The 21,488-nt window shown below is 43.9% G+C and overlaps 1 protein-coding gene across 3 annotated transcripts in view; it reads right to left on the bottom strand.

Annotated features, from left to right (window-relative positions):
• The window catches only part of HOMER3 (homer scaffold protein 3), a 33,434-nt gene extending 13,152 nt beyond the window's left edge, over positions 1-20,282 (bottom strand). The window contains exons 1-12 of one of the 3 annotated variants that reach the window (XM_085211542.1): positions 20,165-20,282; positions 19,648-19,793; positions 19,249-19,308; positions 18,959-19,057; positions 18,558-18,657; positions 18,313-18,423; positions 17,836-17,987; positions 17,349-17,524; positions 16,075-16,231; positions 15,507-15,729; positions 14,939-15,054; positions 14,352-14,518 (exon numbers count right to left, since the gene is read on the bottom strand). In XM_085211542.1, the coding sequence (XP_085067668.1) occupies positions 14,352-14,518; positions 14,939-15,054; positions 15,507-15,729; positions 16,075-16,231; positions 17,349-17,524; positions 17,836-17,987; positions 18,313-18,423; positions 18,558-18,657; positions 18,959-19,057; positions 19,249-19,308; positions 19,648-19,793; positions 20,165-20,267 (1,610 nt within the window). In that variant the 5' untranslated portion in view covers positions 20,268-20,282. Of the gene's footprint in view, positions 1-153; positions 298-8,338; positions 9,015-14,351; positions 14,519-14,938; positions 15,055-15,506; positions 15,730-16,074; positions 16,232-17,348; positions 17,525-17,835; positions 17,988-18,312; positions 18,424-18,557; positions 18,658-18,958; positions 19,058-19,248; positions 19,309-19,647; positions 19,794-20,164 lie in introns of those variants that run through there. The other 2 variants (XM_085211540.1, XM_085211541.1) reach the window with 2 other exon arrangements.
• Between the last annotated feature and the right edge of the window lie 1,206 nt (positions 20,283-21,488).

Genomic DNA, 21,488 nt, shown 5'->3' with positions numbered 1-21,488 from the left:
TTCTCTGGGCTCCACTAACAGATACTATAATTGACATGGATCTGACTTATCCTTCAAGACACAGAATTTACAGAGCTGGTGAAAATTAACGTTTCTGTGCCTTAACCCCCAAGTCCTGGGCCAGTGTCAGAAAGAACAAAGGAAGGACATTACCTAGTTGTTGACATTTGTTAGTAAGTGTAAGACAGGCTACAGGCCAGTGGAGTTAGTATACGTCTCTCCTCCAGCAGCTTCCTTCTCGGTCTCCTAGCTGGATTGAGACTCCTTTTTGGTTTTGCCTCCACAGTGATTCATTTCCTAGCGATGGAAAAAGTCAGCTGTTATTTATCACACAGAACACAGACAGAGTGTTCAACCAGGCAGCACTTAGGGGGTTCGTTTGTCCCAAACTCACAGAGCTTGTAATTTGTAATGATCTCTCATCACTGAGCAAGTTTTCTTTCCCTGTCACGGGAGATAATTGGGTGAGCTGTGTAATTGGAGCAAATCCCACTGGCAGCAGGAGCCAGCTGTTGGGAGTGGGCCACGGAGGAGCCTGGAAGGCTCTGATGTTTCCAGTCATGCACACGTGACACTGGCTGCAGTGACACCATGATGGAAAGCCCTGCTCAGAGCTCACCCCTCACATGCACAGCAGTGCTCACCAGCAACGTCTGCTCCCGGAATCAATGGAAACCATCCTGCTGAGTGCAGCGGGTTGCAGACCAAGCAATGGATCTGACAGCCCCTGCCACGTGCCCTGACAGAGCTCCCAGACCCTCCTGGAGATTTTCCTTCTCTGATTGCAGCTGTAGTAGCACCTGGGTATTACTTTCCTTCTTAACAGCAGGAACGGAAAATAAAATGCCACTGGAACGTCTATCAGAATATCAGAATCTTCACAGTGGTTTGCTTATGCTTTTTCTACTTGCACGAGGCTGACTTGGCTGCTTGCTTACCCAGAGCACAGACCTCAGGCACGCATGCCCACTCCCTGCTCTCAGGTACAAGGAGGCATGCACCAGGTATGCTGAAATTTGCACCATGTTGGTGTCAGTGGGAAGGGAGCTCTGCTTTCATGCCGTTACGTGATCACTGCTGTCTCAACACTCCTCATATGTTTGTTCCTGCCTTATGGTCTTCCCTGGAGCAACAAGACTTCATGCTGTCTCTGACAGGTCTTTCCCTTTCAGTCACACAGACTTCACCAGCAAGCTGAGAGATACACCAGATGTGCTTTGCTTCCAACAGAAAGCAAGCTGCCAGCAGCAGCAGCAGGGCACGTCTGTGACTTCACCTCCTACTTGGTGCCAAGGAGGGAACTCCAGCATCCATCTCCCTCTGAGAGAATTCAAATACGCAGAATCTCCCCAAATTCTGTTTCACATCTCCCCTTTCCTCACTGTAAACAGGAACAGTTGCTGCCAATTTGCATGTCCCTAATAATGGATTCTTAAGATAGCATTATGAGACCAGCACGTTATTGCCTCCTCATAACCACCTGAGCAGAGCAGCAGCCTGGCATGTGAGCAATGCTTTCGAGGAAGCAGTTCCTGAAGCTCTGTAGGTAATGATCGAGGAGAGCTTTGTGCTCTGCTTGGGAACAGCACTGAGATGTTCACGCTCTTTTTGCCTTCTTTGTGGAGGGGGAAAAAAGATGGTTTTTTTAAATCCAGCAAAATGATACAGGATATATCTAGCTAATAAAATAATTTATTGCACAGGATGCAATGGAAGTGTGGAAGCCTTCCTTTCAGTACTCACATACTTGTTTGACAAGGTTAAAGCAGACATTACACAACAAAAGCTCTTCTAGGGTCTAAATGGTGAAGCACAAGAAAAATAGAGAGTAGAGAGCAGTAACTGAAAGGGGGGGGAAAAAGCGAGGAATTGAGACTACACTGGTGTGAGAATAGGGGAGGTGAGCTCTGGGAAGGTGCTGACAACGCAGCCTGTGCAGCCTGCAGATTGAGGGGTACAGATCTAACAAGGCAACAGTGAGAATGGCTCTACCTTACCCTCTCTGAAGTTTTCTCAGCAGGAGGGAACCACAGCAGGGTTTGACACAGCTGGGCACAGCTGAGTGGGTTTGCAAGGTGGGGGCACAAGGAATGCTGCAGGGCAGTGGTATACCTGCTGAAGGAAGTTCAGAGCAGGAAAAGCACAGGTGCTGAAAGCTGTATCTGAGAAGCGTGAGCGAGGTAATGTCTGAAGAACACCCACCTGTGATCAGCTTGTTTCTGGCCAAGCTGCTGGCCTCGTATCTCCAAAAACACTACAAAGCATTTAAAAATAGTCTTGAAAGTGCCTAGGATTCAAACTGTCGTGTTCTCTTTCCCACTACAGTTCTCTTTCCCCTTTTAAGTGCCTAAACTAGGTTCACCACACATCCCTAAATCTGCCTCTTCTTTTCCTCCTCCCAGCTAGGAGTCCCTGTAACAACTAATCCAGCTATTCCTAACGTGTTCTTTGCAACACCAAAGCACCTGGCTCCAGGATGTTGTCTGAGTACAGACTCAGCTACCTCCTTTTGTTGATTCTCCTTAGAGAGGCTGGAAAAAGTCACCGGGTGTCTGGGGATGCCATGGGAGCAGAAGGGATGGATCAATCGTAGCTGATTTGCTCACTGAATGGAGTTCGACCCAGTGGTCATTAAGATAGCATACAAAAAAATGCATGCTGGTCTCATTTCTACCTTGATTCTCATTACTACAGTGTCCAAATTGATTTCTTAATGAATAGCTGCTTATTTCACCATTGAAATGAGCAGATCATTATTTGTCCTCTTATTTTATGGCCCCAGTAGAGTAGCAAGGACTGAGAGAGCCAAAGGAACTGAGCTGGCCAACACTGAGCAAGGGGCCTCACCATGTTGGGACACATCAATATGCTGCCAAGACCCTAGGGGAGAATACCCTGCAAGCAATGGCATGTGTCAAAGAGGTACAGATGGCATCTGTTCACTCCCTTGCACTAGTGCCATATTTCACCTGTGGGGTATGCTGAGCAGAAAAAGTACCAAAATCTGGATGAGATTAAAACCAGTGCTGCCTCTCCAATTCTGTGTAATCTGAACACATATGTCAGTAGATTTACGGACTGTCCTTGAGTGTCCTGGCTGGATGCAGGCTCTTTATAGGCCTGTAAGCCTGTTCCTATGTAAGATCTTCTGAAGAAATCCAGTGCTTCTGCAGACAGAATGCGCCAGAGAATCTCCCCTGCAACAGAAAAGGAAATAAGCCACCCCCAAGGGAGGCCCCTCCAAACGGGCCTGCAGCACAGCTGTTCAGGGGCAGCACCAGGGGCTGGCACCAGCTCTGTTCCCCTGCAGCACTGCAGTGCATGTGCCACATGGAGCAGCACATCCCCAGGCACCGTGGGCCCACCACACCACCATACAACATCCAAGTGAAGCAGAGCTTCTGAAACCAGGGAGCTTGTCTGTCCAGCTCTTCCACACAGACCATCTTGCAGAGAGGTCTCAACACACATCTCCACCTGCAGCAGAGAGTTACCATTAATTCCTTTGCTTGAAATGTCTTTAATGGAAGGATTTTACAAAGCATTTTCTCTAATCCTCACTAGATAAATACTCTCAATCCAGCAGATGGATCTAATAACCAAATAGAAATCAAAAAGTGAAGTGATATTTTTGTTTAGACCACAGAAGGCATAGACAGAGCTGGGAACAGAGCATGTTCCCCACTGCCACCTCCAGCCACAACACACAGCGTAAAATGCTATGAAGCAACATCCTCCATTTGAAGGAATAGTTCGTATTGCAGGATGGGACAGCCAGCCTTTGGAAGAAATGTTCAGCAAAACATTTATCTCTGTGCCTGAATTTCAGGCACTGTGGCAGCTCCTGTGTTCCGCTGTGTGCTGTCTTCTCTTTGTCACACCCCAATTTCAGCTGCCTGTGGGGTTCCTACACAGCGTGGTCTTCTCAGAGAAATGATGCTTTGCTGCATTTACTTTTGGGGAGTATTTCCAGTGCAAACACCACCTCTTCAGGAAAATCCCATATGACAGTTACAGGCTCGCTCTCCTCAGTGGGTTCCCAACCCTAAGGGCAACTGCTAAAACACAGCCTTCCTGCCAGACCTCTTTGAAAGGAACAGAGGGAGAAGAATAAACGCTTTTATTATTTTTTTCTTTAAACGCTCTTTGCTTCAGATCTTTTATGGCATCCAGCAATGTCTGTGCTCAGTAGCTTCTACACAGGGCGTGGGGAGGTGTTTCTGGCTGCACCAGTGCATTTGGCTGATGCTTTGTGTCCTTGTTTTTCTCCATTTTTCCTGTGCAATCTGGGGGATTTTTCCTACTGAGAATCTTTTATTTTTTTCTCCTTAGTAATTCTGGCCTCACAATCCTGTCTACCCACCCGAAACACGCCTATTTAGTTAACCAAATTCCTTACTACCTCCTGCCCACCTGCCCCCTTTGCTGCATGACCAGAAAGAAATCTTGTTATATGTGCTTTGGAAAGGAAAGCTTTTAGAGTCACCATTCCCCGAACAGATGCTGCTTTAAAGCAGCAGCTGGGATGTGCTGAGGAGGCTGAGCTCAGTCCTCATTAACTGCATTTGCCTTGGTGTTCCTGGATGGGGTTCAGCCAAGGGCACCTCTAGAGGTTCACGTGCTGTTCCCCCTCTCTCTCACTGCAGCTTCTCTTTGCAGGGACATTCATTTACTTGTCAGACAAAGAAGTCTCTGCATTTGGATGCAGAGAGGGTGATCATTTTAAATACCTTGCTCTGCATCCAGGCAGTCTGTAGTCCCCCTTCATCTAAAAACCGAGACAAAAATGCCATATGAGGAACCACCAAGTACCATATCAGCAGAATCATTTGTTTCTGTGAACTATGGGCACACCAGTGCACAGGTACAAGGGCAGGGAGTGGCCTGGGCTGTGATAGCAGCGGGATACCTGCAAGAGCACAGAGACCTAGGAACATATTTTTGCACTGTGCCTGGTGGCTGAGCTCAATGCACAGCCATGTAAGTCCCCAGAAACCAAGTCATCTGATAAAGGTCCACGGACAGCATTAGGTAAGGATTTCCCAGCTGCTGTGGTGGGAACTTTGCAGTTCTCACTGTAATCTTTCCTAAAGTCCTTTCTCTCCAAGGACAACTTTCCTGGATGGGTCCAGCTCGTGCAGAGCAGAAGGGGGTATGTGAGAGCATGTGAGCACCAAAGATATGTGGCTCAGCTCTGGCGCCCGGCCCAGCACCACGCTGAGTCAGCTGGGAGGCCGTGCTGGCTGCGTCAGGGCTCTGCCTGCTGCTGATCAGAGCCAGCACTCTCATGTGAAAAAGCCCACTATGCACTGTGGTGCTGGGTAATTTGAGGGAGGGAATGCATTTCAGCCCACCAGGACCCGATATTTCAAAAGGCAGAACTGGAGCATAGAGAGGACGTGAGAACCAGTTTCCTTCTCCACTGCTGTCTGTCTTTGTTTCCTTTTATCTTCCCTCAGCAGCCTGAATAGCTGATGACTGCGTGTCAGTGCTTTCTGAGGAAGTGTGGAGTAACAGGACTGCAGAATCAAACCTCATTTCTTTCTCATTGCCTTTTTTCTGAAAATCTAACTTTTCCCAAGTCAGGGACTGGGTCTCACTACCTCCACAGGAAGCTATTGCTTCCTCACAATGGGTGCAGAAGGTGTGCATGGATACTGCCTGCTAGGATTTGGGTACTGGCCTGCAGGACGTGATCAGTAGACACTGAACTGCTGCAGTAACAAAGTTTGGGAAGGCTCGCTCACAGCCCTTTGCTCCAACCACCAGGCAGGTTTTCAGGCCCTCTTAACTACAGCCTTTTGCTTTCATCCAGCGCTGCATCAGGTCACCTTGGGCGAAATGCTTAGATGCTGCTGGAGTCCAGGTGGGACCAGCAGAGGCCAGACTTCTCTGCTGGCAGCCACACAGGGAAGGCTGAGCAGTGAAGCTCCGGCAGCGTTAGCTGGAAGCTGGCTGTGGGCTGCTTTCCCCGTGGCCTCCCCCAACTCCCAAGAGATTACCCAGCAGGGTTTAGCATAGGAATGAAAAGCAGCTGCCTCCTGGCCTGCCTGCAGATAAAGGGCAGCAAAGGAATCCTGGCTGAATATGCTCCTGTTGGGAACAGCAGCAAGCATGCAAGGTCAGGCACAGAGAATGAGGATCAAGGGCATTTAAAGACATACATATCCTTATCCTTGTTATTTTTTTCCCCTCTCTCAGAAACCAGTCTCTATCTACAGAGCATCTTGGATGCTGAACACTGCAACTGGGTGTCTGTAACACAACCTACACATTCACTTTCCTGAGACAACTATTACTTCTGCTACTGAGCATCAGCAGTTCTTTCTTTTGACGCATGCAGACCACTGCTGGAAGTCTGTAGAGCAAATACAGTTAGAAAACAGCAGAGCTAGACTGAAACTAAACAATTCTTCATACATTCCAGAAAAAAAACACGTTCAGTAATAATTAGAACCAAAGAAATGGACATAGACACGAACTCCAAAATGTATTCTACCTCTGCTTCTTGACTGGAAGCCGCAGGGCCCATCTGGCTTCCAGGCACACATGCCTGCTTTCCCTCAGACAGCTCATTCAGCTCTGCTGCCATTTTCAACCCGTACTTGCAAGAGCTCCAGGAGCACAACCAGCACAAGGGCCAGCCCTAACTGCTGCTCACAGTGCAGTGGCACTACACACACGAGCAGGTGAATTCTTTGATAAATGGGACAGATGGGAAAACTACACTGATCCAATTAGAAGGAATAGTTCTTCTACTTGGCTACTTGTATGTACTTGTGCTTCTGTCTGTCTATGCAGTTAGTAGAGTCAGAGAAATATAAGTGCTTACTGAAGTCTCAGCTGGGATCTAACTACATTCACTTCCCTCTCAGCAAGTGTTAGTTACAACTAAACTCTTCAGAGAGGAAGTGCTGATGCGTTGATACAAGAGTCCAAGGACAGTCTGTGAAAACCAGAATGTGATGTTACTGAAAACATTAAATATGGAGGAACAAAGCCCAGAATCCCTGCTTCAAAAATAAGTTAACTAAAGCCAACAGAACAAGCCAGAACGTCATTTGAAGGTGGTACTCTTTTAATCTCTTCTGTATTGAGAGGAATCTAAATGCTGCTGAAAGCTACTTAATGTCCCCATGTGATCAACATACAAGTAAGAAGACATTTTAACTCAGGAGATAAGTGGAAATATGGAATTTTGGGTGGAAATGTCATCTGTGGCTTAGTTTTGTTAGTACACTGCTACAGTTACACAGACTGAGATCCAAGCAGACTGAGATGATGACATCAGCTCAGAGATTCTTCCCTGGGAGCTGGTGGTCTGCAATCACAATGACTGCTGGATGTTCCAAGCAGGGTTCATTCCCTACCTCTGGGAACCTTAGCTGTCACAAGCTGCCTGTCTGCTATGCCCTTCCTGGCACTTCCAGAAGTTTTACCGTAACTTTGTGCATCACAGGAAAAGTTACAGGAAAACAAGGCCACTTTCTGCTTTAACCTGGATTAGCACATTCCCTGCCAACTTCAAAGCATCTATGCCTGCTTCACACTGCTGTCACTTTTGATTCCTCGCCTCTACCTGTTCTGTGTCTTGAAGGTGTGTCTGCCTGCTTGGTTGTTTTATCTACACAGTCCATGAGGAATATCAACAAGAGGAAAACAAGCCTCTAAGAATCTCACTTATTCGTCTTGTAATGCCAAACCCACACAATTGGAGGGGGTTGATCAGACAGATCCAGTATGCTTTCAAGCAGCCATGAAGAGTTTAATACACAAGAAACTCCCAACAATGTGTCAGGTCCTTCAACTGACATGACTGAGATTTATAAATAGGGCATAAATTAAATACCAGGCTAAGCTCCTGTTTCCATGCCAAAACCCACTGCCACATCCACACAGCATTATTTCATTACAGGAACACTGGAGCAGAGGTTTTCAATCAGCTGTGTACCGACTCAGAAAGGCAAACAGGATCCATCTTCCTAAGCGCCAAAGTGACCGCAGCTGAATAAAATCTCTTCACTCCCAACTTCTGGAAAAGTTTGTGAACACAGCCCAGACCCACCCAGCCTCACACTTTGGGTCTTGTACAACATATGTATCACTAGAGGCTTCCCTTACACATGAGCTCATTTATAAAGTTGCAGAGACTTCCAATAATGTACTTTCTAATAACCAAAAATGAAAAGCTAAGTCTAAACTTTAAAGCTCATGGTGTGGGGGGGGAGAAAAAAAAAAAAAAGCAATATAAAGCCATTTCTTTTGCAGTTACGTTAAAAATAGTTCAGCTGCCATGAATAATAAATGCAATTCAAGAATAATAAAATGCCAGTCTCACCCCATCTCTGCCTGGGCGTCAGCTTCTTTTCTCTGCCGTCCTTTCTTCAGCTGCCTTAGATTCTCTCCACGTTGTGATTTATTTCTCCCTTCCTCTTTCTTTCTCTGTCTCTCTCCGGATCCGGATGCTCTTTAAATTTCCTCCGGAATTTCACTTTGAAATCTGCTAGCTTTGCGGTCGGTTTCCAACGCCCGGCAACCCCCGGCGGCGCGGGGCAGCGAGGGCAGGGGCGGCCCGGACCCCCCCGACCTGCGGGAGCCCAAACCCAGCGGCGGCCCCGGGCGCTCGGCGGGGATGTCGGGCGCTGCCCCGGCCGCTGCGCTCCCCAGCAGCTCCCCCTGCGTTCTGGCTCCCGGGCTCCCTCCTTCCCTTCAGCATGGGAGGGGAGCAGCAGGATTAGGTGGTGCTTTTGCAAGCGCTTTTAGACAAAGCCGTCTGCTCCTGCTGCTCCGGCAGCCCCGCAAGTTTCTCCCCGCAGCCCAAAAGCCCAGCCACCGCTGCCGCTTGTCCTCCAGGATCGCGATTTCTTTGTTCTCTCTCTCGTGTTGTAGTTTTTGGGGGTTTTTTTGTTTGTTTTTTTTTTCCTCTTCTCTCTCCTATTCGCTTCCTTCCTCTACCAACTGCCCCATCTCGGTCACATTTCTCCGCTCCTTCTCTCGACTTTATTCCAGGGCCCGGCGCCGGCTCGGCGGCACCACCTGCCGGGCACAGCGAGCAGAGCTGGGCGCTGCCGAGCAACGCGGGCACAGCGGGCACAGCTCAGTGCCACAGCCGGGCACAGCGGGCACAGCTCAGTACCACAGCCGTGCACAGCCCAGGGGCACAGCTCAGTGCCACAGCCGGGCACAGCAGGCACAGCTCAGTGCCACAGCCGCGCACCACAGGCCAAGCGCTGCTGGATCACGGTTACTGAAGGGGCTCTGGCTACCCACAGAAAAAAGAACAACAACAAAACAAATAAAAAACCAAAAAGCAAACAAAAATCCCCTGTAATCTTAGTCTAGATATATTCTCTCACAAACAGGTCGCTCCTTGTTCTGTCTTTCATGATGCAGCTCATACAAGAGGAAAGTTAACACACGCCACGAAAACACTGTTAGGAAATAGCAGAACACCCCGGGAAGAAGGGATGCTGGGCAGGCTTGTGAAGGAGCTGGGTAATTAGAGAGCAGGCAGTGCCGGCGTGCTGCTGCAGCCCAAGGAGCCGACACAGCCCTCGGCTGCGGTACTTGGGGCAGAGAGGTGCCCAGCTCACTGAACAACGGCAGAGGGCTCACAGCAAAGCCATGAGAAAGAACAGAACTGCTCCATTTTGAAAGAATCAAAGTGCTGAAATCCATTAATCAAAGAAAAGCATACAGCGTGACTTTAACACAGCCATAAAAGCTCCCCGGCAGAAATAAACTTTAAACGAGTGCTTTCCAGTTGAGCAGCACAGGGACAGCACGGCCTGAGGGCCGGGAGCAGGAGCTGAACGGGTCAGCCTGGGGAAAAGAAGCAATTCCAACCACAAGGGCAGACACAGCAGCGATCTGGCTGCTGAAGGCAGCGGAAGGCCCATCCAGGAATGGATATTTCACACCTGCTCTGTTTTAGCCTTCTATCCAACATCTCAGAGTAGAGATTCTGCACACAGCAGCTGTTCTGGCTGCTGTTTGCGTTCTGTAGGCAAAGCCCAAAGTGCATCCAGCCCGGCGTTCCCACATGTAAGACAAACAGGATGGAGGCTTGTGAACACTGCGTATTTTGTCACTTGTGACAGAGATCAGAACGGAGTGGTATCAACTACACTGGGCAGGGAGAATCGGTTCTACTGCCTGCAGTTATTCTCAGCTTTAAGTAAATTACATCAGTAACTGTGAAGCTGCGGATGAGTGCATGAGCACACGTGCGGTTTTACAGGTTTTTAGAGCAGGTCCAATACTGAACCTGAAGCGTGGCTTTGGCACAACAGCATTCCTGCATTTCCTCCAGCAGTACACACAGATCCTCACTGAACACCACCGCTCCTCACTCAGCTCCCACAAATGCCTGCATCACCTTAAAACATTCCACTATTCTAGCGAAGACTCTCATAAGCAGACAGCGCTGCTGAGCGACGCTGCTGGATCATCCCCACCTCATTTATGCTCTTTACTTATCAGGGCACTTTAATGGGAAATGTTCCCAAGAGAGATTTTGTTAATCCCGTGCAGTTCTGCACATTAATTTCTCCATGCATTAACCATTTTAGAACTTGCACCAAAATAGTAAGCTTTGTACTAGTCATTTTACAATAAAAGGTGGGAGCAGTGCATAACTCAATATTAACAGCACAAACACGAGTGATACCAACACTTCATACTCTGCTTTCAGCATTTCAACTCCACTCTTTTCCCCAAGGCGTTTAAAAGGGAGGTTTACTGAGACAGGTGTAATTCTTTGTCTCCCATGTCTTCTCTGCTATTACTCACATTTGGGGCTCCAGTTTGCTGCCAAAAATTTTAAGCGTAACATCAGATGAAGTCTGAGCTCTGCTTGAAATGAGGCAGCAGCTACGAGCACAGACTGCTGGAACCAGGAGAGCTGAGCTGCACTGGGGGCTGTGGGAAGGAATGTGCTCAGATGGGTCATGGCAGGACGCGAGTTGGAGCAGCTGCAGATGGTTGCTTTGAGCTGGCAATGGAACCAGCAGCTCCAGCTCTGCCCTGGCACCGCTGAGCACCAGCAGTGCTCCTGCTTCCTATTCTCTGCCCTTCCTATGTGCAACACGGGAACCAATGACACAAGGACTAAAATGGCACTGAGGATACTGATGAAAGTAGGGCACAGTATCTTTCGTATCGACCTGTTAACGGCAACTTATCTGCAACTCTTAGAAGCTAATTATTTTACACGTTTAAATTAGGGTAATTAGATCAGCAGGAATTGAACTAAAACCAAATGCCTTGTGAGGATTTTCTGAAATGGGGTTCTGTATTCCATCTGCACCTCCTTCCACTGAGGGAAGTGACTGAGTCCCCAGAGGAAAGAATGGAAATTTTGATCACTTCCTACATTATCACACATCACCATCCCTTCCGCATCATTAATTTCCATAAAATGCAAGGAGGGAGAAGGAATATTGGTAACAGAACCCTGCAAGGAAGTAGCTTCCCTTTCAAACTCTGAGACACCTCAGAGCCCCTCAGATCCTGTTTCTGCTCTGCACTGGTAGTTACTGACAGGCATCACAGCTCACCAACAGAACAGTCCTTAATTTTCAGATGTCCATTTCAGAGAGTTCTTGTCCACGCTCTGAGTGAGGCAGCACAGCCTTCTCTTCAGGAATTCCAGAGGCAGAGAATCTGTGTTATTTTCCAAATGAGAAAATGTAAGAGAACTTTTATTTGAAAAATGAAAAAGAGGTAAAAAAAAAAAAAAAAATGCTCAACTTTCAACGGCCTTTAACAAAAGGAGCTACACAGTTTGAGTTCTGACCAAACCTCAGAAATAAATCCGGAACAATTTAGGCAGTATTTACGTCAGTTCATGACACTTCTGGACAGAAAAGATGCATCATAATATCACTAAAAGCACATTAGAAAAATAAATGTATGGGAAGTTTTTAAAACAGTTAAATAAAGAGAAAAGAGAGGAAAATAGAGGAAGATGTGAAGATGACTCAGGGACTTCTAACAAAGCATTGGATCTGACACCAATACTATGGTCAGTGACAAGTAATTTAACCTGATGAAAAATGAGGGTAGTAGCAACCTCTTGGGGCATTGGGAGACTTAATTAGTTGCTATTCGTAGATTAAACACAAAGTCTGAAGGTGAAAGGCACTAAATGCTAAGTATTATTAGCTTCTGAAGTATTAATTTCTGTAATTGGGCGACTCCAACAACACAAAAAAGTGGATCAGCATCAATTAAAAAAAAAAATTATTCTTATGGTTCTAATGTGTCAAAAAGGCATTTTGCTTCTAAAAGAACCAGCTGGTAACATGACTATGCAACGCACAATGCAGCTTGTCATCTTCAGTTCTGAGCTCTGACTCCTACCCAAATTTACATTCCACATTCCTTCGCAGGAAACGTCATCTGAACCAAGCAGCTCCATGAGCTGCTCACACAGCACAGCCTGCACTGTGCTGAACTCCTTGAGAAAAACTCACAAGCATTTATTCATTAAGACATGTCTGCTTGTACTGCTGAACTCTCTCTTACAGCCTCTGATCTTTCTGTGGTCAGTTCTGGGTTTTCCAAGTCTGCATTGGTGTCTTTGGAGCTGGTCTCTCTGATCCTCCAAGGCAGAGATATATGGCCCTTGTAGAAATTCCAAATGAACAAGAAAAAGAAAAGAAGAGCAAAACCTGCACACAGGAGTTTTAAAACAAGATTCTCCTGTTGGCTGCCCACAGATTTCTGTTTTGTTGCGTCTTTCAGTAAATAAGTTGATACTGAAGACTGAAATCCCACAACTTCTGCTTCGTTATTGCTATCTGTTGCAGCATTACCATTTGTCTTCTCTGTACTCTGCTGTGCATAAAGGGCGTAACGGGCCACAGTGATAAAGAATTCCTTTGCTTTGGATTTCTCTACTGAGAGGCAATCATAGAATCCAGTCTCAGCCGCTGTCGCATTAAATATTGCTATTCCTCCATCATAGAGGAGGTATTTAGAGTCCTCATCCCGAATTCGGCTCCCATTGAACTTCCACACTACTCTTGCCAGATTTGAAAGAGGAACACATTTCAGATGAACATTGTTTCCAAGAGTAAAGAGGTATTTTCTCACATCGTTCTCTGCAATTATGAAGATAAGGTTTTTAAGTAAGAAGACTGAAGATTTAGTTTAACGTGTAAAACCAGATACACCTTCAAAACATATCAGTTTGAATCTACCAGTCTGAAAACAGGCAGTGAACACACAAGCTGTAAAGACAAAGAAATCCCATGACTAAGAGGTCCAGCTCTGACATACAGGGGCACAGAGAGCATCTGGCTGGCCTTACTCCTGCTGATGTGTAACCGAAAGATACGGGACCAGAAGTTTAAGACTTCCACGTTTTAATCTGCTTTTGGCTCACCTCCACATGTAACCACACATAAATAGATCAATCTTTGTATGCCTCAACTTTTCTATTTGTTAATGGCACAGCTTCACGGATCTGTCTGATTGTGTAGATCTGACTGTGAAATGTTTCTGTTAGATATTTTAAAGTTTCTAATTGTCCCGATGAGGTCCTAGTACCATTTGTGGTGTACTCTCAAACAGACAAGACCACAGACAACAGACTTTAAAAAGACATAAGGGGAGGTAAGATTTTGTGACACTGACAGAAGCCATGCATCTTGCAACTCATTACAAAGCCAATGAATAATAACACACACACACACGTGAAATTCTACATTTAAAAGAATACCAATTTCACTAAAAATAAGTATTTTCAATGGCTGATAACAAATCATCTTCTTTTTAAGTGTACTTTTGAATAGTTTTTGTGATCTATCTGCAGAACAGCATCCTAAAGCAGTGGCAGATTTGACAGGACAGCTAATGCATCATGTGATTTCTGCAAAGTGCACGTGGGAGGGATACGAACAGCTTCAGCTGTGGCACACACTTGCTTCCTGAGTTTCAGCCTGACACTGAGACTGAAAGAGTTAAGATCATTAGGTGGTACTAATTGTGGGTTTTTTCCCTATCTTTATTAGTTCACAAAGAGTAACAGTGAGTATGATTGTGGTTTTTTATAGTGTAAGAATCCCGGTGACCACATGCTGAACAAACATTTCAGTTGCATGATGTTAAAAGATTCATTTTTCAAATAAAAGCTCACATACCTACACTAAGGCAGCTGGAAGCATCCCCATATTTCACATTTTGAATTAAATTCCTGGGAAAATAAAAACATCAACAAAACTATAACAAACAACCAGAGCAATGTTCCAGCTCGTAAAGCACCATTTCTAGGAATCATCCCAGTTCTGTGTTGCAGGCAGTAGGAGTGCACTTATAAAGCAATCTGTCAGACCTGCAGTACTTACTTTGTATCAGCAGACTGATCTGACAGCAGAACACACGCCTGGGCAGCCTGAGACCACGCGCAGTACGGGTCTCTTGCCAGGATGCAATCCAGGCAGTGCTTGTATCGCTGGCAGCCCGAAACTGGAAGCTGCACCACTGCAGACAGGGCCCCCACATAGAGCATCCCCTAGAAATGTAGGAGGGAGTTTTGTTTCATAATGGCGAATGAGATTTTAGGTTGTTACTTTCTAACATGGCTTAGATTATTTTCTAGTACTTATTAAAAAAAACACAGTAAACTAAAATCCTTGAAAGAATAGATGCTGATATAAATGAGAAAAACAGCCCTGTGTAACATGTAAAACAACAGTTCCTTTCCTATTACTTTTAATGATCATAAGGCTTGTAACAAGCAATATTCTTACACTAACATACTCTTTTTCTATAAAAACCATGTATTGTGCTTCTGTTATTAGCTAATATGTGATGGAAACAGAATTATGAGGTATTTACAGGCTATTTAAAGTCAGAAAACACTACAGAAGAGCAAGGCCTGAGGCAAGTTATTACAGCAATCACTTTCCATATGCAGGGACAGCAGCTCTACCTTTTTAGCAGACAGCTGCAGGAACTGTACAGGCTCAGGGGACAGAAACAGCTGCAGCTCTTCCACAATGAACATTTCTCCATCGCAATTGAAAGCTTTATGCAAATATCCATCATCTACATAAAAATAAATGCATTTTTAACTATGAACTTGTTTAAACATTGCATTACATTTTAGCCTGATAATTCACATTCAAATTAGATGAGATGTAGCAGACATTCCTGGGCATAAGGAATTTATGAATTCTTCAAAGCAATGTTTATTTTTTCGTTTAATAATGATTTTTTTTTCCCCCCAGGGAAAAAAGACCTCAAACAATCCTGAATTTGCAAATATCGTTATGTGAAGTCTCCTTTGATATGGAAAGTTTCTAAAGAGAACCTTTTAATGTCCAACAAGCCAAAACCATTTAATCTAACTGGTACGAAAATATTCAACTAGCAAGACAGCTCCTGAATGCAAAACTTCAAACAAAGCTAATGAATTCTTTTATTTTTTTGAAGTGCAAAAAAAATCTGTCACAAAATACATGAAGATGAATAATATCTTCTAAAATTAAAACCCTTACCTGTTCCTAGAAACATAACATCGTAGGTCTGCTTATCTAGGCCAGTAACTCTGTCTACCACAATCCTGGTGTAGTTTGAGCTCCTCTTCAGTAGTGCTGGCCTCTCACCAATCGGATTTACAGAACCATCCATCAGAGGGTGATCTCTAGCAAACTGCAGGACTTTGTCAGGCAGGTCAGAAGATGTATTATACCCCAAATTCCGGGCAAAATTATCAATACACTGGAAATAAAACATATTACAACTGCTTACAATTGCTTTTACATCTCAGCAAGGTACGTGAAAAACACTGAATTTTCTTCTAAACACTGGTATTTCCATTTAACTCCAAACATGAGCAATCGTTATTTTCCTCAGTCTACAAAGCAGTTAATAACCCCACAACTCCTGCAGAACAGAACTGCAGGGCAGCTGTCCTGAGAGAGGCTTGTGTCAGAGTGAGCAGCTCTCTGCTGATTAGAAACGCAGCATTTATATTGGTAAAACAGGCACTAATGGTTTGCTACCAAAAAAAAAAAAGGATGAGAGCAACTATTGTTTAATTAGAACAAGTAAAATTGTATTTACAGCACCAGGACGTGGAACTGGCACCTCTCCTCTAAAAACCATCCATCTAACGTGGGAATGTTCCACAGTTATTGGGCCCCTGTAGCTTCCTTTGGAGAAGGCTTCCCGAATGCTTGCCATGCTGTATGCACAAACAGCTGATGTGTCCAATCTGCCCCTTAGAAGAAAAAAACAAAACTCTCGCAAAATAAAAGCAGGTTTTATATGGGAAGAAATATTACAGAATAACTGATCACCAGATTGAAAGAACAAACGTATACAGAAAGAAATAGTGTAAAATAACCCAGTTTCCACAATGCATAGATGTATCTTTTTCAGGACAAGTCAAAAAATACCTAATACTATTTCTCTGTTGCAGTTTTCATGATTCCCTGAAGGAATAAAACATTCACAAAATATCGTGTTGAATAGGTTTCAGTTAAAAATCATACAACCACCCTCCAATAAATTGAAATAGGTAACAAAATGAGGATCTTTTAGACAAATTCTATGTCTCTTTACCACACCCAAAGGAATAAATGCTGTGCAAATTCCTCTCTTAGGACAGAGAACGGAACCTGCCATAACCAGAAATAAAACTGCGTGAGCTCCAGCAAGAATAAGCTAACTGGTGAATAAGTGGCAGCAGGTTGAGCCATGCAATGCAACTGCATTCTGACCATCCTGATGCTTTTATAAACCATGCAAGTTACTCATGGCTACTTTGGTATTTTCTGACAGGTAAAGTTTGAGACACTTTGTCTTACTCAGAGCAGTAAGAAAAGGTCAGTAAATCGTAGAACATGAAAGCAGTTTGGAGTTCTGGTTTTGTTTTCACAGAACATCACATATACAAGCAGGCCATGACAAATGCTGCTTTTGGAACAGAAAAATAATTCTGCAGCTTGAAATGTCAGGTATTTCCTGTACTGCAGCGTACACCAGAAGAATCCAGGGCTTTGTGTAATTAATTACGTAATTTTGAACATAATTAATTATTCCACCATCTGAGAGGAGAAAACGTAACTCCCAAAATCTGACTTGGTAACAGCTTTGGATTAGTGTTCAATTGATGGTCCTGGAACCAATCCCAGCTTGTTTCAGAAGGTGACAATGTTTGCTCAGTCTGATCATGTTGTAAGAAAAACAAACACGGGCCAATTAAACACGCAGAGTAAGCAGCTGAGAGCTCCTTGTTCTGAGTTAACACCAGAAGGCCCAGGCTATTAAAACTAAGTGAGGGCCCTGATTCAGCTCGTCACACACTTAGCAGTACATGTAGCCCTCTATCTTACCACTGCTGGGAAAAAATCCCATAAAAGATGCTGTCCTGCCACTTCCTCCTCCTAAGGAAAAAGATGTCCTGAATGATATTGAAATGGAAGTTGAGTTCTGGAATGGAACAGGAAAGTCGGGCTTTTAAAAATGAAGTCCATCTTCTCTGCAGTAAGCGTTTTCCACCAAGATCACCCTAAATAAGGAATAACATCAACACTGTGGAACGCATAAAACACAGATGTAGATTATCATCTGATAATGTTGCTGTAGTAAAAAAATATAGCTGTCCTTTCAGTGCAAATCTCAGTTCTAAGACACAGAAAAAAGGTCTAAATGTCAAATGCAACCTGAGCAGCTGGTTCTGTTCTAGCATGAAAGAAAAGAGGGAGAAAATTCAGGAGTAAAACATACAGAATTTTCTTTGGCTAGAACAACATTAAACACTCAACTACAAAACTTCATTTGAAATACTGTAAACAAAATCTTTGTATTTCAAACACTAACTTTGCAGATACGGGCAATTCTGGACACCAGAATCTTGTCATAGAATTCAAACTCAACAGCTGTTTCAGTGAAGAACACATAAATTTTATCATCATCTCCATCTGGACTAAACTCACTTTCAGGTACTACTTCCATGCCAACAAAGCTTGGTTCTGAAATGCATAAATATAAAAAGCAATTTAAGTTAGCACTAAGAAAACTCACAAGTAGCAGATATTGATTTGAAAGTAAGTCTAATTAAACTCTTTTTTTGTGGAGTTAAGAGTTGAAAAGTATTTATGAATATGAAAAATTAAAAGAAGGAATTGTGTTTGAGAGAGACAGAGGCTTGTCTCATCACTGCAGTTCTTAGGCACAATGTTTTTAATTCCCATTTCTGGACACTGCCAAACCAACATAACACACCATTACACTCTAGAGGTGGTTCATACACCAACAAATGCTCAAGAGCCTGAAGTATGAATAAAAGCTTCTTACCATTTAGCCAAGACGTTTTAAATTCTGTTCTTACAGGATTTTGCATGCTGCGAAGTATTATAGGTTCTGTTCCCAAGAAATTATTGGAAGTAGCTGAGTAAAATGCCCCATCTGTAAAGGTTTGGAGGAAACTAAAAGCATCAAGTACTTTATTTTAAAATAAAAGACAAATCTTAAAGAACAAATGGGTTGATATTAAAAAATGGAATGAAGATAACAAAAAGTCTTCATCAGTGAAAACACACCTACAAAAACAGATGCATACTTCAGAGTTGGCTCAAAAGGACACTTCCCTCTGCTCTCTTCAGCTCTTCCTTGCAAATGCATCTTTGTCCTCTGAATAACCTAAGGCAAGCAATCACTTTGGTAGGATGAAGAAAACATCGTTCCCACGTAATACATTGAAACAATTGGCAAATGCACTTAAAGGAAAACCATCACAGAAGTAACTATCGAAATGTGAATCTCGTGCAAAAAGAAATAGCATTTGGGAAAATGTTTTCTTAGTGTTTCATGTGTTTATGAGAGAACTAACCAGGAGAGTTTCTAATTTTCAACTGAAATATTCTTAGAAAGGCCATATTCTTAAAAATCTGCCATATGACTCGAGCTCCTTCAAGTAAAACCCACATTCAAATATAATTACCATGTGGTCACACAGCGGGTGATAGGCATTTGTCCCACAAACATACACGTGGGAATCATTGATCTTATGGAGGACGAGGATGTAGTTTTGGCACCTTATCTAAAACAATGAAACAAAACAAAAAAGAGCACACTCAAATTCTGTGGTAGATTGCATTTGAAAACTTTCTGGTCTTAACAGCATACAAACAAACCCAACAGGTTTAAATGAACTTGATTTTAGTTCTTTACTAAAAAAGTTATTTTGATTTTAGCTAATAACCTAGGGGAGGAAACTAAGGTTTCACCCACCTTGTCCTTGCCTCTACGAATGCATTCCAGTTGTCTTTCCTGTGTAGCAAACCAGTGTTCCTACAGAACGGACTTCTTAGTTGGTATGCTGCAAAACTTAGCTCAAAATTATGTGTAAAAAGAAAATCTAAATAAACTTAATATTGAATATATTGAGGTAAATAAGCACTTTTCTAGATACCTCTGTAAAGTGCAAGGTGCTGTAAAAAACAACCTGGAAAGAAGTATAAAAGAGGCTTCAAAAAAAAAAAAAAAAAAAGAGCAATAAGGTTTCAGGATTGGAAATGTAAAACTGTATATGTTAAAATCAGTATATTAGATTCAAATAAATAAATCCACAGTCAAAATTTTGCTCTGATTTTAAAAAAGGTTGAAAATAAAGGCAGGTCCTTAACTTACCCTGGCAGTTTCTCTGGAAATGTTATTCAAATCGAGGGCAGATATTACATCCCTGCCTCCAACAAACAGCCTATCAGTTTCTTCATCCACAAGGAGAGCGGAGACATTGGACAAGCCTTCTTTCACAAACATTTCTACATTTAGAGCTATGAAACATAGATGTTATTTTAAAACAAATTATCACTGGAAACTCAGTGTTACGTAGTAAGAATTCCAGGTTGAAAACAAATAATAACCAAACAATGTGAAAGCTTATATGTCCTTCCAAAAGAGTTCCTAAATACCAAAGTATTCAGATAAACATATGTATATTCTTTCCACAATTTAACACAGGAATTATGAACACCACTACCATTATTACACTACATTTGGGCATTCCTCAGTCATTTAAATGAATGCAAGTACAAACACTGAGGTGAGACAGTCAATAGCATTCCTTCCTGCCCCTAATAAGAAATGAAGCCCCAATACTGTTTTACGTTTCTTTCTGCTTATCAAATGACTCCTTTTCACTTACTTTGGTATTTTACTGTTTTTCTGGGAATGCAGTTTCCAACAGATGCTTTTACCTCTTGCATTAATTGCAAAACAAGACAAAGGACAACAGCACTGGCACCCATTTCCTGAGACTCAAATAGAAATATGTCTTTCCCAGCTTTTATTCCTTGTTATAATCACAATTTCTTCATGGTTCTTGAAGACGTCCTGCTGAAGACCTCCAAAGCAGGTATTTCCTGATAATTCTGGCAGTAAACCTTTAAAGTGCTCCAGCAAATTCCAAGCAAAATCAGAGCTAGGCAGCAGTCACCTGCAATTACAGAAAGCACAATGCCAGCTTCCACACCTCTTTCTGTAAAGAATCTGTGCTTTTTCTGATTTCAAGTGTGTGCAAATGCCAATACCTGAGGAAACCACTGATGTAAGCCAAATGAATTAGCTTTAGGAATTAAATGAAGTTAATAAATCAGGTTGGAAACTTCAGAATGCTATTAAATAAATCTGCCTGCTACTGCATTGTAACCCAGTGACTGCCACGGACAGACACTGCCCACACCTTGGCTGAGGCATTTTCCTGGCCAGCAGCACAGACCATGGCACTTGAGAACAAATTTCTTCTGACCAGCATTGCTCGTAGCCCCTAGGATAGCTGCTCAAAGCACTACGCATTCACAGCCATCCTATTTCGCCTGTATTGCAGTAGACAAACCTCAGTTCCAACACTGGTTCCTACAGTAAATTCAGCTTCAACCCCTTCCCTCGGGGACCACGCCCTGAGGGTATGGCAGGGCACTTGTGTCCCGTTAACCTCCTCCAGCTACGCCTCAACCACACATCATCCCACCACGCCCTACAGCCCCCTAAGGAACGCCCCCAGCAGCCCACACCGCAGCGCCCGAAGCCAGCTCCCCTCAGCCCACGGACCCCCAAGATGGCGGCTCCTCCCTCAGCCCCGCGCCCGTTGGCGCCCCGCGCTGCGCTCACGTGACGCCCCCCGCGTGCGGGCGGGAAGGCGGTGGCGCGAGGTGCGCTGTGTGGAAACCCGAAGAAATCCGAAGAAAATCATTCTCGTCGGTCCCTAATTAAGGCTTTGCTTTTCCTGACACTGGTTTCTCGAGCAGTGTTGGAACCAAGATATTGATAGTCAACAGGAGCGATTGCTTTTCATTTGTGTCAAATGACACACAAAACAATTCATCTTTCTTTATTGTTTCTATTTTACAGTTTTATGTACTGTTTATGTACAGGAACTTGTGAGCTTGGAAAAGACATACAAATTAAATACGCGCGAAGCTGATTTGTGTCTTCTCAGGGACTGACAGTGATCAGATAAGCAGTGAAAT

The sequence above is a fragment of the Meleagris gallopavo genome, chromosome 30 (assembly GCF_905368555.1).
Source record: "Meleagris gallopavo chromosome 30, MGAL_WU_HG_1.1, whole genome shotgun sequence".
NCBI classification, from domain to species: domain Eukaryota; kingdom Metazoa; phylum Chordata; class Aves; order Galliformes; family Phasianidae; genus Meleagris; species Meleagris gallopavo.
The sequence above is the reverse complement of the archived record's forward strand: the minus strand, read 5'-3'. Positions and strand labels throughout refer to the sequence as shown.